The 17,233-nt window shown below is 39.7% G+C and overlaps 1 protein-coding gene across 1 annotated transcript in view; it reads left to right on the top strand.

The window, feature by feature from the left end:
- The first annotated feature begins 1,455 nt into the window (after positions 1-1,455).
- Positions 1,456-17,233, top strand: part of KCTD9 (potassium channel tetramerization domain containing 9) — a 34,204-nt gene continuing 18,426 nt past the window's right edge. The window contains exons 1-3 of the mRNA XM_070952471.1: positions 1,456-1,526; positions 15,018-15,139; positions 17,172-17,215. Coding sequence (XP_070808572.1) covers positions 1,479-1,526; positions 15,018-15,139; positions 17,172-17,215 — 214 coding nt within the window. The 5' untranslated portion in view covers positions 1,456-1,478. The remainder of the gene's footprint in view (positions 1,527-15,017; positions 15,140-17,171; positions 17,216-17,233) is intronic.

Genomic DNA, 17,233 nt, shown 5'->3' with positions numbered 1-17,233 from the left:
GGTTTAGATTCAATTTGTTCTCCTGTTATCCCCTGTAACCATCTCCTTATCTGTTCCCAATATGTCTTTGCTTTGGGGCATTGCCACCACATGTGACAGAATGTGTCTGTCGTCCTTCATTGGCCTCGACACCAGGCTCAGATCCGAATTGATGACGACAACATCTGTCTCCGTCTGGCCCACACGAGGTCATTTGGAAATCAGAAACCAAGCGCAAAATAAGTGCAACTGTCATGCCCCGCAGTACAACTTGCATTGCATTTTATTTTGCTGATGACTTTTATTTTATTTTTTTTTCCAATTTATGTATGCGCGTGCATGCCTACGCACCTTCACAGCCCTGTTGGATGGGGCAACAAGTCCCAGTTTCTCATGTCCCGTCCCTTGAGAAAATGAATGGCCCACCCTATCTCAGAAGCATTGCAAACTCTGGACCAAGAAGGTGTCTAAAACCTCTGTATCTGGCCACACGCTCCCTCTTGCACATCTGCACACCAACATGAAACGTGCATTCCCAAAGAAGGGAAGGTGCTTTGCTTTCTCCTTCTTAGCTTGGCATATACAAGGAATGCCCTTAGACTGACTTGTTTTTTAAGCTTGGCCCCTTTAAGATGGGTGGACTTCAACTCCCAGAATTCCCCAGCCAGCAAAGCTGGCTGGGGAATTCTGGGAATTGAAGTCCACCCATCTTAAAGCGGCCAAGCTTGGAAACCAGTAAATTTAGAGCTTCTCTATCATAAATTTAATCCGTCGAAGCTTTTAGGGCTGCTATTGGGCTTACCGTAAGTATACAAAAGGATGCGCCCTCGGTGCGCTCAAACAACACGATCCGACGACTTCGGCGCTAACCAACTGCCGCCGGCGGGCCTCCTCTCGCGCCCTTCATTCAAAAGCGTTTTCTCACCGCTTGCCAGAGCCGTGTATCCCTCCGCCGCGAGGAGGAGGAGGCTCCTTCTCTCTCCACCCAAACGGAGCCCGAGAGACGGTCCACCGGCCTCAGATAGGGAAACCACTGGGGATGCCTGCCCTCTCCTCCGCCGCTGAAGGAGACAAATCAAGCAGGCCAGTCGCGGACTATTTTTTCTCCTCCCCTTGGAAGAAATCCCGGCCCGGCGGATGGGTTTTGTTCGTTCAGCAACGATGAAAGAACGGTTGGTTGGAGCGTCACGTGATACTAGTCTGGCCAATGAGGAGCGAGGCTCGCCTTTCGGAGAAGAGGAGGAGGAGGAAAAAGACGAGGAGTCTGCCTGCCCCGCCCTTCTCCGTAAGCCCCGCCCTTTCTGCCTCCTGGAAAAAGCCAATCGCACGGACGGACCCGCCTCCCCAGCCTAAAAGTCCCGCCCCCAACCTCATTTTCCTTTGAATCCGATTGGGCAGAGGGAAAAAAAACAAGCAGGGTGGCGGATTGGTGGGTGGGCCTGTTGGTTAAGGGCGCCACTCTTCCGGGTTTGTAGCCAGGCTGGTAACAGAGGGAGGACATGAAGAGAGTCACACTGTTTGTTAATGGCAGCCCCAGAAATGGGAAGGTAAGCCGGGGAAAGAAGCCCCTCTTTTTGATTCTGGGTGCATTACAGTAACAGAATTAGAAGGGAACCTTAGAGGTCATCTAGTCCAACCCCCCCTCTGCTCACTCACTAGGGATTCGAACCGGCGAACTGCCGACCTTTCTGATCGACAAGCTCAGTGTCTTAGCCCACTGAGCCACCTACCCAGGCTATCATCGGGGGAGACATCAGGAGGTCTCTAGTGCAATAGAGTCTCTATTATAGCCTCCAATAGGGAAAAAAGCCGGGTAGGAAAGCTGCTGGAGCTGCAGATGGAAGTTTTGGGGGTTTTTTTTCTCTCTCCTGGGAATCCTAGGCAGCAATTCCCATTGGATTTGATGAGAGTGAAAAATGCTCAGATGGATGGAAGAGAGGTCCAAGCTTGGCCACTTTTAAGACTTGTGGACTTCAACTCCCAGAATTCCCCAAGTCTTAAAAGTTGCCAAAGGCGGACACTCTTTGGAGTAGTGGGGAATTCTGGGAGTTGAAGTCCACAAGTCTTAAAAGTTGCCAAAGGCGGACACTCTTTGGAGTAGTAGCACTGAGCTGGAAAAGGCTCAGACAGGCTTGCAACCAACTAAGGTCTACTTTTAGCTTCCTTTGGAATTCTTCTCCCCCAGAAATTTTGGAGCTACTTCCTCCAGGGTTGCCTGGAATTCCACCCCACCCTTCTCTGAGCTGGCCACCTTCCCAGAAAGGGGATGAGGAAGTCTCTCTTTGCAAGAAGAGAAACCTAGGTGGTGGTTTTTTGAGGGGTGGGGGGGGAGGTGGAGGTGACTGGCTTCGCTTTTTTTCGTTTTTTGTTTTAAACTTTATGATCTTGGCTACAGCCCTAGGATTTCCTGGTGGTCTCCTATCCCCCCCAAGGATTTTTTTTTAAAAAAATTTGATTTATATGCCACCCTTCTCCGGAGACTCAGGGCGGCTTACAATGCGCTAAGCAATAGCCTTCATTCTTTTGTATATTTATACAAAGTCAGCTTATTGCCCCCACAACTGGGTCCTCAATTTACCTACCTTAGAAAGGATGGAAGGCTGAGTCAACCTTGAGCCTTGGCGAGATTCGAACCTGCAGTAATTGCAGGCATCTGGTGTTAATCACAATGCTTTTAGTCTGCTGAGCCACCAGGCTTGGTTTAACCAGCTCTCATCCTGTTTGGAAATTGGGATTAATCAGATGAGGGCAGCCACCTGATTTGGCACTCCCATTCCTGGTTTCACTCCTATGAAGAGTGACGAAATGTGTTGTTCGACAGATCTGGAAGACATGAGAATATGAAAATAGAGGCAGTGGCTGTATATTGGCTAGTGCTGGGGTCAGCAACCTACGGCCCCGGAGCCGCATGTGGCTCTTTTGGCCCTCTGCTGTGGCTCCCTGTCAGGTGATCCCAACACTGGCTGGCCCCGCCCCTCGCCTTCCCCTCCCAGTCACTCCTCGCCTGGTCTGAGAAGGTAAGGGCAACGGTGGGAGATGGAGAAGCGGCCAGGGCAGAGACAGGGAGAGGGGGGGAGGAGAGGGAGGAAGGGGAGAGATGTCAAAAGGATTTGGTGACTCCGTGTTTTTTAACAACTGGTTCTCTGCCCTAATGACCGGCTGGATAGCCGTGGCTAGGCGGGTGTCATGTGACCGGTGGAAGTGAGTGACATCGAGTTGGCCACGCCCACCCAGGTTCTGTGGCTCCTGGTGTTTTCTTTTCTGTGGCAAATGGGCCCAAATGGCTCTTTGAGTGTTTAAGGTTGCAGACTCCTGGGCTAGCATATCTGACCTGCAAAAATCTGAAAGAACACCATAAGGAAAGAAAACTCTTTGCAAGCCATCAAATTCCTGTCCTCACCTTTTTCAGACCAGCTGTGTATAGTGTTCTTAGTATGTTTCATTGCAATTTGATGTTTAGCCCACAATAAAGTAATTAATACTTATCCTATTCCTTTTCTGGTGATTGCATTATATTTCACTCAGCGATGACCTTCAAATTAGAAATAAGTATTCAAAGCATTTTTGATGCACAGTGCTGTAGAACATCACGTTACACGGAATCCACAAAATAAATGGTTGCTTTGATAAAAAAATGCAAACCATCAGAACTGTGATGTACAATAGTATCTACTTTTTGATTGAAACCACTTTCTTCCCCCAAAGGTGCTATTAACTGATGCTGATCGTTAACAATTTAATTTAAATTTTGCTCTTCTACCTAGTGGGTAGTCAGTAATTTAAAACCAGTTATTGCAAAAGGAAGAAAGTTTGCATTCACACAACGCTCTTAACCTGTTAATGAATTTTTCTGCATTTTTCACAATGCATAAATTAAATGGACTGGTGCATGCAAATCACAGCGCCACAGAAATCCTAGCTTAAGCATAATGTTTTGTGCAGATACAGCCACTACATCTTCTAATTCTCCTAGTTAGGAATATTTTGTACCCTTAGCCAGAGTTGAGCTATACTCGGAGTTGAGTTGTCAATACAGCAGGCTTAGTTCCTTCCCTTGTTTGCCTACCCTCATTCCCTAAGTGCTGCTGGATTAAATGTACAGGATTATAAAGATTGCACTGAATTATCATAGGTTTAATTAATAGAGGATCGTGATTTAGGAGAAGGGAACAGGAGGAATTGCAGTCAGACGACGGACAAATTGGCCTAAGGTTCATTTATTTAGGACAATTTCCTAACAGCAAATTCCAGATTAGCCTATTACGGTATGTTTTAGAACTGTGTATGAAATTAGCCAGTGACTTGGCTGGTTGTGTGCCAGTAAAATTCCCTTTCACATTAATGAAAATGCAAGCTTTGCATCACTTTTTCCTGGACCAAGGAACAGGCATAAATTAATGAATGTCGTGCACTTATAAATCTGTTTGGAGACATGCTGTTTGCTCAGGACTTAGTCTTTAAAAGATCTGCGTCAGCACCCAGCTGTACAAATAACCTGTGTATATTTATTTTGATAAAATGGAGCTAGGCTTCCTCCCAAAATATTTTTTCTTCTTCCGCACACTGTTTTTAAGGAGAAGAATGCAGTTTCATATTCAAACAATATTGTGTTGCTTTCCTCCATCTTCCCAGTGCAGTGAAAAATTCCAAAAGTCTAGCTCGTACCAAAATAGATTTTTTTTCTTTTCCAAAATAGCTACATCATTGTGCAATATTTGTATTCATTTACCGATGTATAGTTTGGGCATCCATGGAATATGTTGTAGCTTTATTCTAGCAGCAATCTCTCTTATCAGATTCCTTGAGAGTATGGTTGGGTTCTCACATCACAGGATGTTGTGGTTAGATTTTGGCTTAGCACGATGTGTGAATTCAGTTATTATCTTTAGTCGTACTTGTCCAGCAACTTATTAAATCAACTGTTTGCTTGCCTGCGGTAGAATAGAATAGAATAGAATAGAATAGAATAGAATAGAATAGAATAGAATATAGAGTAGAGTAGAGTAGAGTAGAGTAGAATAGAATAGAATAGAATAGAATAGAATAGAATAGAATAGAATAGAATAGAATAGAATAGAATATAGAGTAGAGTAGAGTAGAGTAGAGTAGAGTAGAATAGAATAGAATAGAATAGAATAGAATAGAATAGAATAGAATAGAATAGAATAGAATAGAATAGAATAGAATAGAATAGAATAGAATTTTATTGGCCAGGTGTGATTGGACACACAAGGAATTTGTCTTGTTGCATGTGTTCTCAGTGTACATAAAAGAAAAGATACACTCATCAAGAATCCTAAGGTACAACACTTAATGATAGTCATAGGGTACAAATAAGCAATCAAATCATATTAGGAAACAGTCTATAAATCGTAAAGATACAAGCAAAAAAGTTACAGTCATACAGTCATAAGTGGGAGGAAAAGGGTGATGGGAACGATGAGAAGATTAATAGTAGTGCAGACTTAGTGAATAGTTTGACCGTGTTGAGGGAATTATTCGGTATCTTTCTTTTACAATTCTATGGTTAATGTAATGTATTAATGCTGTGGCTGTTTCAGTAAATTATAATCGCCACAAATTGTAGGATCTGATCTAGGACGGTCACTGGGACCAGAGGTTTAATCTTCCAAGCTTTCGATGCTGGAGCCCATCTTCAGGAAATTTCTCTCTAGCAAAGTGTGTGTTTTGGGCTATTCTTTGTGTGGTATTTATATAATGCCTGCTTGTGTGTGGTTTTTTAGTTGTTGATTGGGCTGCTGTTTGTTGGCTGTTGTTGCCTTGTGCACAAGGAAATAACAGCCAACAGCTTAAAAGCCAGCCATCAATACCCCATCAACTAAAAAGCCACACACAACCAGGCACCATATAAATATCACACACAGAACATCACACACTCTGCTAGAGAGAATCTCCCTGAAGATGGGCTTCAACATGAGTCTGAAAGCTCAGGATACTAATCCTCTGGTCCTGGTGACCGAACCAGACTGGATCCTACAACATTAATCCTGGGACACGTCCATTTGCCTTCAGTCCCAACAAATTGTTGTCATCTTGATCCCTAGCCTTTTCATTCTTCCTGTGCCAAATACTGGTATTCTTTTGGCTTCAGTTGGTTGGGTAAGTACATGGTCAAATTTCCCCAAGATGCTAAATCATAACTCCCTGATTAACAAGCCATAATGATTGAGATCACATGTAAACATCCATCCAATCAACCAACCAAACCCTATTACAGGTCAGCAGAGTATACAAGACTCTGTCCTAGGAACTCTTGAGTTGTCACTGGAGTGTAAGTAATCCGTAAGATTTACTTCTTTGCTGTCATAATCTAATAATAAGTCAACAAGCAGGAATGAGAAAAGCAATATTGTATGGAGCAGGGGTTTCCAACAAGAGTGGATAAAAATCAATGATTTTTTTAAAAAAAATCAAAAAAATCAGATTTTTTTGATTTTTATCGAATTTATTTTAATAAAAAACTTTGGGGGTAAAAATCTATCATAAGATAGTTTTCTATTTAAGATACATAAATCATTTAGTTTATTCAGCATGAAATGGAGCTTAGTTCTGTAGCATGAGGCTGTATATTCTGCAACGCTGGGACTATCGGTGAGTCAACAGCGGGTCAAAGGAGTAGCAGAGATGACAGTTGCTCTTTAAAAATTATGATTTAAATCGAGTTGATTTAAATCAAGCCTTTTTACTAGTGATTTAAATCATGATTTAAATCGTGATTTAAATCAACTTGATTTAAATCAAATCCACCCTGTTTCCAACCATGGCAACTTTAAGCAAAGCTGGCTGAGGAACTCTGGGAATTGAAGTCCACAAGTTTTAAAGACGCCAAGGTTGGAGACCCCTGGTATGGAGGGTTAAGATCTGAATGCAAAACAGAGTTTGTCTTTACTATTTCCAGTGTTTTGTTTGTACAGTGTTTTTTCCCACAAATTCTTTTTCTGATGATGTGCATCAAGGACTAATTATTTGGAAACAGCTGTCCGTTGTCTAAATTTCATTCCTTCCATCAGAGGTGGTACTCAGCAGGTTCTGACCAGTTCTGGAGAACCGGTAGCGGAAATTTTGAGTAGTTCGGAGGACCGGTAGTAAAAATTCTGTCTGGCCCCACCCCCATCTATTCTCTGCCTCCCAAGTCCCAGCTGATCGGGAGGAAATGGGGATTTTGCAGTAACCTTCCCCTGGATTGGGGAGGGAATGGAGATTTTACAGTATCCTTCCCCTGCCACACCCACCAAGCCACACCCACGGAACCGATAGTAAAAACATTTGAAATCCACCACTGCCTTCCACTCACTCTCTTATGATTCAGAGTGTAATAAATGAAGCAGAGTTTAAGATTTGAATGTGACTCTTCTAAGCTGTGACAGTCACAACAAGCTTTTGCCCTGCTTATGGCTGTGGCAAAAGTTTATAAAGAGAGCCTGCGAAAGCTAAAATAAAGATTTAAGAAAATCTTTCCTAGGTTTGTTTTTTTTTTTTTGAAATATCCTGGATTGTAATCACCATCATACAGGTAGTCCTTGATTTACAACCATTTTTATTGACCGTTCGAAATTATGATAGCACTGAATGAAAAAAGTGATAGATTCTATTTATGATTCTATTTATGACCGCCATGTCATCTGCATGGAGACATATTCAAAATTTGGGCGCCTGGCAGGTGACATGTATTTACCACAGTTGAAGCATCTCAGGGTCACGCGATCACCATTTGTGACCATCTCAGCTGGTTTCTGACAGGCAAAGTCAGTGAGGGAAGTGGGATTCGCCTCATGACATGATTCACTTAAGAATTGCAGTGATTTGCTTATCAATCATAGCAAAAAAAAGTGTTTTTAAATTGTTTTATTTTATTTTTTATTTTATATCAAATTTATATACCGCCCTTCTCCCTGAGGACTCAGGGCAGTGTACAACCAGATAAAAACATAGACTATAAACATTAAAATACTATTAAAAAGATATATAAATTTGGCCCCGTAATTAAAAAACAATGACAAACCGATTAAAAACATTTAAAAGTGTTAAGCCAGCCCGGCTTGCTGAAAAAAGAAAGTTTTAAGGGCACGGCGGAAGGCACCGAGGTCTTGGATTCTCCTTATCTCTGGGGGCAGTTGGTTCCAGAGAGTGGGTGCCCCCACAGAAAAGGCCCTCCCCGGGGGGGTCACCAGCCTACATTGTTTGGCTGATGGCACCCCGAGGAGGCCCTCTCTGTGGGAGCGCACAGGTCGATGGGAGGCCATTGATAGCAGCAGGCGATCTCGAAGATAACTAGGTCCTATGCCATGGAGCACTTTAAAGGTGATAACCAACACCTTGAAGCACTTACTCATTTAACAATGGCCTTTGGAAATTCTGGCCCTAATTCTGGCCGTAAATCGAGAACTTCCGGTATCTTGTAGCACAGAAGTTGATTTTCCTGGTTTTGGAAGTTGAGCTTAAATTCAATAAATCAGCCGGTGAAGGATGCTGATAGCAACAGATTAACAGAGTTGGAAGGGACCTTGTAGGTCATCTAGTCCAACCCCCTGCCCAAGCAGGAGACCCTACGCCATTTCTGAGAGATGGCAGTCCAGCCTCTTCTTGAAAGCCTCCAGTGATGAAGCTCCCACAACTTTTGAAGGCAACTTTTGTTCCATGGGTTGATTGTTCTCACTGTCAGAAAATGTCTCCTTATTTCTAGGTTGAATATCTCCTTGTTCAGTTTCCATCCATTATTCCTTGTCTGGCCTTCAGGTGCTTTGGAAAATAGCTTGACTCCCTCCTCTGTGTGGCAGCCCCTCAAATATTGGAAGACTGCCATCATGTCTCCCCTGGTCCTTCTCTTCACTAGACTAGCCATGCCGTGTTCCTGTAACTGTTCATCGTATGTTTTATCCTCCAGTCCCCTAATCATCCTGGTTGCTCTTCTCTGCACTCTTTCTAGAGTCTCAACATCTTTTTTATAGTGTGGCGACCAATCACATGTTTAGTGCCTCACGTGAATTAGGTAATTGTGTGAAAATGTATTAAATTGCAATGTCTTAAAATAGAAGACTTCCATCATTTTTTACAAAAAGTTTAGCAGTAAGTTTCATTCCATAAAATATATATTTTTAAAAAAGCTTGGAGGGGGTTAGGTTATTTGTAGCTCTTTTTTTTCCCTCAAGAAATATTTCAATTCAGATATGCTTTACACCAGCTAAAGAGAAACAGCATCCTGTTTGTCATTGACATAATGCACAGCTCGAGCCCTGATCGATTTTTAGGACAGGCGAGGAACTTCTGGAGAACTTTGCCACTTGAAATTTCCCAGATATTCCTCCCGGTTGACGTTTGCTCATTTTGATGGAGTGTGGACCCTGGAGGGCTGGCTAGGAAATGGTGGGATGACGTTTGGACCGATCAAAAGTTTTTCTGACTGCTGTTTCTGCTCACTCTTAACAACAGGTGGCAGGGCTGTGATTGGGAACAGGTATGGAAACTCTGGATTATAAACAGCGGATGACTGGGGATTTTGTTTTTTGTTTTTTTTAATTTCGTGCATCAGATCAGCCAGCACCTGTGGAACCCTGTTGCTTTGGGTTTATGAAGTGACTGGCGTTTTAAAATGATGGTCTTTGACATACGAATCTGTGCTTTACCTTGTTGGGAATGGAAAACAAATGACAGGCACAGGATGTGATTTCCCATCTGTGGTTGAGAGACGCACAAAATAAAACAGGAGCAATCCTCCATCTGCCGCGGTAGACTTCGTTGCCTTCTAGCATACACCGAAGTTATAAACATCAATATTGGAGGACATAAAAGTTTAAGAAGAAAAAAAGAGAAAATTATCTCCAGCGATAAAGCTGGAGAATTCTATAGGAGGTGATTCAATCTCCACCATCCCTTCATCTAATATTGATATGGCCTCTTAACAGTTTTGAAATCATTTTGTCTTCTGATTGCTTAGTGGCCCAGCTTCCTTCAATTAATAATGGGACTGTTCTGAAATCATTTGTAACTCAGAAGTGTTGAGGGTAAAACTGCCCTCTGCAAAGTGGTGCAACGGACCAGACAGCGAATAGATAACGTTGCTTAGCAAAACACACAGATACTCACAGACTCTGAACGTTTAAAGAAAAATAAACAGTCTTTACTTGTAGTAAAAAAAAACAAACTTGGCTTCTCAAAACAAAGATAACACTTCTTCAAATAATCACGGTTCAACAGAAAAACATAGTTTGCTTACAATTCCAGTTCTCTTCAGTAACACAGACACAGTTCCTTTCAGCAGTTCAACCTTCTAATAGCAGGAGCAGAAGTGAATGAACTTCCTGCCTTCTTTTATGTCTGCTTAGCACAGCCAATTAGTCATCTTGTAGCAGTTAAAGTTACAGAACATAGTTTTCTATATATTTCCTACCCGACCGTAGGATAAGCATCCAACAAGAAGAATCTTCCCAATTTGGAAATACTTCCACTGGTTGCTTTTATCAGCTGCACAATGTATTTAATATGTACAATACTCTACTTTTTATAGCCATAGCACTTAGACTTATATACCGCTTCACACTGCTTTCCAGCCCTCTCTAAGCGGTTTTACAGAGTCAGCCTCTTGCCCCCAACAATCTGGATCCTCATTTTACTGACCTCGGAAGGATGGAAGGCTGAGTCGACCTTTTTGTTTTTGTTTTTGTAAACAAGTTTTGTTAAAATTTTTCTTACATTATACATATTTTATGAACAGAATGTTGACCAGGTCACATCTTATACATCGCTTTTTCCATATTCATCTCTTTTATATAAGTCTTTATCACAAATCTATCATTTTTCACCATGTCTTGTTATTTCATCTCTCCTCCCCCCTCCCCCCGAAATTTTTTTTTTTTACATATTTCCAATTTTGGCCATAATATTCTTTCCATATTTCTTTATCTTATCTTAATCTCTTCTTAATACATAATACATCAACTGTATCACTATCCACCCTTTAACTGCTAATTTCTTACAATAACATCAATTAATTGTCTTGTTTCTCCATTTGCTAAATATATTTCTCAAAATTCCCCATTTTTCAACTATACACAATATATGTCATCATGTTCAATTCTTACATTAAAACATTAAAATTTAACATAATTAGCTATCCACATCTTATCTTACTCTCTTCTTAATACATAATACATAAACAGTATCATTATCTCCCTTGATTCCTAATTTCTTACAATAACATCAATTAATTATCTTATTTCTTCATTTACAGCATATATTTTTGAAAATCCCCATCCCACTTTTTAACATTTCAATTTTAATTTATCTTGTCTTCATAATTAAACCCAATTACCACTTCATATTTCATCTGCTAGTCTGTTTTACTATAAGCAATATACATCATCATATTGACTTCTTACATTAAAATTGTTTAACTTAATTGACTTCCACAATTAATAATATTAATACAATTCCCTTAAATCTTTCTCCTTTCCACTATTCTTCCCCTCTTTAACAATTTTCTCTTGGTCTCTCCAAAATTCCACTTCTTAGTAATTTCCTCCTTTTATCCCATTCTTTTAACTTCTCCTTCTTCTTTTTTTTATTTTTATATTTATTATGTCTTTTTTCCTGAATCCTTTTTCTCACTTTTAAATATATTACTCGAGTAATTCTCCCCAAGTTTTCTCCTACTCTTTCTACTTTTTCCTTCTTTTCCCTTTGTTTGATTCTTTTTGGGGGAATATTCCCCCCTATCCACTCTTTTTTTGCCACTGTTAATCCCAGTGAAATCATTTAATTGCTTTTTGCTTTCAATTCCTTTTCTTTCAGTATTATTTTCTTGCTCCTCACTTATACTCTCTTTTTCCTGCTCTGTAAGTTCCAGCAAAATTTCTAACTTTTTATTACCCTTTAGTGATTCACACATATTTTTAAACATCTCAATTAATTCTTCACACATCCAAGATGTCAATTGGATGTGTGAATTGACAATATTGACTCCATATTGTCAATTAAAAAAATTAACAGTTTTACTTTATATTTAATTGAAATTCTAAAGTCCATATAGTCTCTTTTTAATTCCAAATGGTATTCAATTCAAATATTTATCCAATCCACTCCAAATTAAAGCTTTGTTATTTTCCACAATTGTTGGGAGTCGAAACCAAGCAGTTCAGAAAAATAGATACTCCTTAAAAATTCTCACAGTTTCCAGATTAAATCACAGGCACAGCTGGGTTTTTTTCTTGTCTTCCCACCAATATTGCAGTACTCACTTTCCACCAGCAGATGTCTCTTTCAAATCCACAATATTCTCAGAGCAACTAAGTATCCAAGCTGTCAAAAATATTTTAATCCACCTAAAAAGTACCTTCCCTCAGGTTTCTTTTTCTTTTATTATTTTTAATTTCTCCAAATCCAATTTTAAATCCAGTTGTAAAATTTTCTTTCTTAGGCTTTAGTATTTTAACCTCCTCTTTGTTCTTCTCCCTCCATTAACTTTCCCAAGTGCCAATTAGCCGCTCATTTCCACTCTGGGACACCTTTTAAAGTTTTTAAAAATTTTCTTTTTTACCTGTGAGTTGGTCAATCACTCACCCAATACCAGCACTTCTTTCAGACACCACACCTGCACAAACAACTTAGTCCGGTTGCCCCAGCTTCAGAGCGGTCATTTTTCAATGGCCACTGCCACCGCCAGTTCGAAGAACAGCGTCCGACCTTTCGAGGAACTTGCCTGTTCCTCTTGGTTGTCCAAGGCACCTCTCCTTCTTCACTGTCCGTACAGGACGGTTCCAGTCCAAACACACACACACACCCCAACAGCAGTTTGTCCGGCTGGATTTTTGTGGGACTCGTCGAAGCCTGCTATTTCTCCAGCCAATCTTGCCGTGATGCTTCCGGTTTCTCGGGCTGAATCAACCTTGAGCATATATATATATATTCTGTTTTTAAGGTATAGTTCTATACACGTTTACACAAAAAAAGATAAATCACTCAGTTTGCAGATGATGCTGTGTCAAAACCAAACAAACCACCTTGAAATACAGGTAGTCCTTGTTTAGTGACTGCCTCATTTAGTAACTGCCTCATTTAGTGACCGTTTGAAGTTATGACAGTGATGAAAAAGTAACTTTATGAACAATCCTCGCATTTACCACCTGGGCAGATCTGGAAAAGCTGAAATAAGATCATACGCACAGTCACTCATGCCCTCGTCACCTCTCGTCTGGACTATTGTAATGCTCTCTACATGGGGCTCCCCTTGAGGTGCACCCGGAGCTCCAACTGGCGCAGAGTGCGGCCGCACGGGTGGTTATGGGAGCAACATGGAGCTCCCATGTAACACCTCTCCTGCGCGAGCTGCACTGGCTCCCGGTGGTCTTCCGGGTGCGCTTCAAGGTTCTGGTTACCACCTTTAAAGCGCTCCATGGCTTAGGACCTGGTTATTTACGGGACTGCCTACTACCACCAACAGCCTCCCACCGACCAGTACGCTCCCACAGAGAGGGGCTCCTCCAGGTGTCGGCCAAACAATGTCGGCTGTCGGCCCCTAGGGGGAGAGCCTTCTCTGTGGGGGCACCGACGATCTGGAATGAGCTCCCCCCAGAGATACGGAGGATTCCGGATCTGCGCACCTTCCGCCGCGAGTTGAAGACGCTTTTATTTCATCAAGCGGGCCTCGCCTAAATCTTCTCCCTTTTAAGTGTAAATTTTAAATTTTTAATGTATTTTAAAATTATGGGTATTTTAAATTATGGGTATTAATTCGGCCAAATTTATTTAATTCATTTTATTTGATTTTAAATTTTGTATATCTATGTGTTTTATTTCATGGCTGTACACCGCCCTGAGTCCTTCGGGAGTAGGGCGGTATAGAAATTCAATAAAATAAAATAAAATAAAATAAAATAATAAAATAAAATAAAATAAAATAAAATAAAATAAAATAAAATAAAATAAAATAAAATAAAATAAAATAATAAAATAAAATAAAATAAAATAAAATAAAATAAAATAAAATAAAATAAAATAAAATAAAATAAAATAAATAAAATAAAATAAAATAAAATAAAATAAAATAATAAAATAAAATAAAATAAAATAAAATAAAATAAAATAAAATAAAATAAAATAATAAAATAAAATAAAATAAAATAAATAAATAAATAAGCAGAGTTGCATTTCACTTTGTTATTGCTTTGCTTAAATAACCAAGTTGCCAGTTCCAATTGCAGACACTAAACAAGGACTAGTATGGTTTACACAAACCCAGCCAATTGTGGGTTATTACTGAAAACTGAAACAAATAAATTACATTGTGGTGGCACAAGCTCGGCCCCTTAATTCTGCAGGATAATACCGTGACACTGTTTGGATCCAATACGAATCTAGAAATTGACTTCATTTAATGGAAAAGGTATTGGTACAATGACTGTTCTCTAAAATGCCTTAAATGATAAGAGCCTTGGTAGTACAGTGGTCTAAGGCACCTTGTTATTAAGGTGGTTATTAAGACCAGCTGCCTGCAATTACTGCAGGTTCGAATCTCGCCAAGGCTCAAGGTTGACTCAGCCTTCCATCCTTTCTAAGGTAGGTAAATTGAGGACCCAGTTGTGGGGGCAATAAGCTGACTTTGTATAAATATACAAAAGGATGAAGGCTATTGCTTGAGCACATTGTAAGCCGCCCTGAGTCTCCGGAGAAGGGCGGCATATAAATCAAATATATATATATATATATATATATATATATATATATATATATATATATATATATATATATATATATATATAAAATTTCAAGTGTAGGTAAAATTATTTCCTTATTGCAATCTACATTGTGGAAACTGAGAATGAGAAAGAAGCACAGATTTTCTAAGGCTGATCCACTTCTTCAGGGGGGAAAAAATGGTGCAACTTATCTCAGGCTGACTTCGAAGCAGATCAAGAGCATTGCACAGCACATGGATGTGCATGCTAGTATAAAATATAAATGGATGAAAAATCTAAAGCAGCTAACTGTGTGTATCGAATGAAAAAACTAACTTTCTCGTATAGGTTGTGGCTGTTTATGGAACATTGTCTGATTTGCTTTCTGTCGCAAGCAATAAGCTCGGAATAAAAGCAACCAGTGTCTACAATGGAAGAGGTGGACTTATTGATGACATTGCCTTAATTAGGTAAGATTATTACCTTATATTGGAAATGTGTTCCTTAGAGCCCTTTTGAATAAGCCTAATAGGCGCGAGAAGTGCTTGGAAGTTGGAATAAAAGCTGATTCAGGAATGCCATATTTGTTGTACTACAGTAGAGTACAATGTATTGATATTGAAATGGCCATGAACCCCTTTCCTACAAAGCCATCAACAGGGATTCTTTTATAGAGAATATATTACAGCTCCATCTTCTTCTGTAACAGATGGAAGACTACCAAAGAGAGTTCCAACCTAGAACCTAAGGAGAAATGTTCTGACAATCAGAATTAACCAATGGAATAACTTGCCTTCAGAAGTTGTGCTCCATAACTGGAGGTTTTCAAGAAGAGACTTGTGCAATCCCTTCTTGCTTATGTCATATGGCCACTTTGCAGACCTCCATCCTGAAAAACATTAAGTATTGCCTTTAGCAACCAAAACGTTGCCCACCCGGTTTAAAAAACAGTTTGTTGGGCATGTCAAGGTGTCCCATTTCACACACAATATTCAGCAATATAATGTGGTTGCCAAGCTATCCTGGCTTAATTGAATGCCATACCCAAGGCCAAATCTAAATAATCCACGATGGTGGCTTAGCCATAAAGCATGGGTCTATTCTAACATCTGAAAAGCCCACTCTGCAAATCATAACCCCCAGCCCCATTCAAGCCATGATTTGATTCTGATTTGGAAATGACCCAAGATTAGCTTTAAAAAGTCAGTGAAGATGGCTGGAGGCAAAAATAGGAATATAAAGATGATTTTCGGGTATTCAGTAGAAATGCATAGAAGTAAATAAGGAGTCAATTATATATGTATATATACAACTAAGTAAATAGGTGACTGTAAATATTGATACAAATAGAAATATGAAAAATAACCCACCGTTGTAAATATCTTCTAAGAGTCAGTCATTGGACTGAATTGATGTGTGTTTGTTTTGTATGTTGCTTCAATGTATTTATGTTGGTTTTGTTGTTTTCTTTTTATTATCAATAAAAACTTAAAAAAAAAAAGTCAGTGAAGAATTCAAAATTATTGTGAACTAAGAGTAAGCAACCTGATGTCTTCCAGATGTTCCAGAAGTATAATTTTCATGCTGGTTGGACATGGTGAGAGCTGTAGTCCAAAGCATCTGGAGGGCATCAAGCATTTATCCTTGTTGCACACTCTGATTACAATAAATGTAAAAAACAGAGGAAGGAAAAGCCTGAGCTTCAGTCAAATTATATGATTTATATAGCTTCTCATCTGGGACAGGATTGTATGTGGATTCCATTGTGTAAGGGTTACAAATAGGTTTGCATTCCATCTCTCATGGCCAGAGAATTAATATCCCATCCTATAGTTTGCCTTCTAACAAATTATTTCTACTAAAAGGGTTTGCTTGTTCTATGCTTATTGGGTTTGTTGGGAAGTATGCTGTAAACAGAGCCTCATTACCAGAGTATCTTTGCATAAATATGAATCTGACTCTCCAGCTTGACTTGTTAACTTTCCAACTTTCCCAAAGATGAATGTCATTGCATTTAAGGAATTTGGATCAAAACCATCTGCAAAAACAATTGGATTTAGAGCATGGAGAGATTGTTAATTTATCAATGTATTTTTTTTCCTGACACTAAAGCAGTGGAGTGCAGGAAAACAAAAATCAAACTCTGAAAAGGGATGGTTTTAGATAGTGGTGCTCATTTCCTCTTTAAAAAAAAAAACAGTCTTGGTGATTTCACATGTTTTCTTGCTCAAACACTGCATTTCAAAGCAAGTCTGATATACAGACGACCCACAAATGACTATTGCATAAAAGGACTAGCTCAAACTCCTTCATATGAAGCCACTTAACACGGTTGAATTGTTATCTAGATCTTCAGCACTTAAACCATTACCATAATGTAATAGGATTGATTTTAGCATCTCTAAAGCTTGGAATCTGGAATTAACAACTACTGTTTTCCAAAACATTTGTCCGGCTTATTCTGAATCCCTGGTTTTCTTTCTCATTTCCTTCAATCTATAGAGATGATGATGTTCTTTTTGTATGTGAAGATGAGCCATTCATTGGTAAGTACACCAAGTTGT

Source organism: Pituophis catenifer, unplaced genomic scaffold, assembly GCF_029215685.1.
Source record: "Pituophis catenifer annectens isolate HBS135680 unplaced genomic scaffold, rPitCat1.0.hap2 SCAF_12, whole genome shotgun sequence".
In the NCBI taxonomy this organism is placed as follows: domain Eukaryota; kingdom Metazoa; phylum Chordata; class Lepidosauria; order Squamata; family Colubridae; genus Pituophis; species Pituophis catenifer.
Note: the sequence above shows the minus strand (reverse complement) of the source record. Positions and strands in the feature narration are given on the sequence as shown.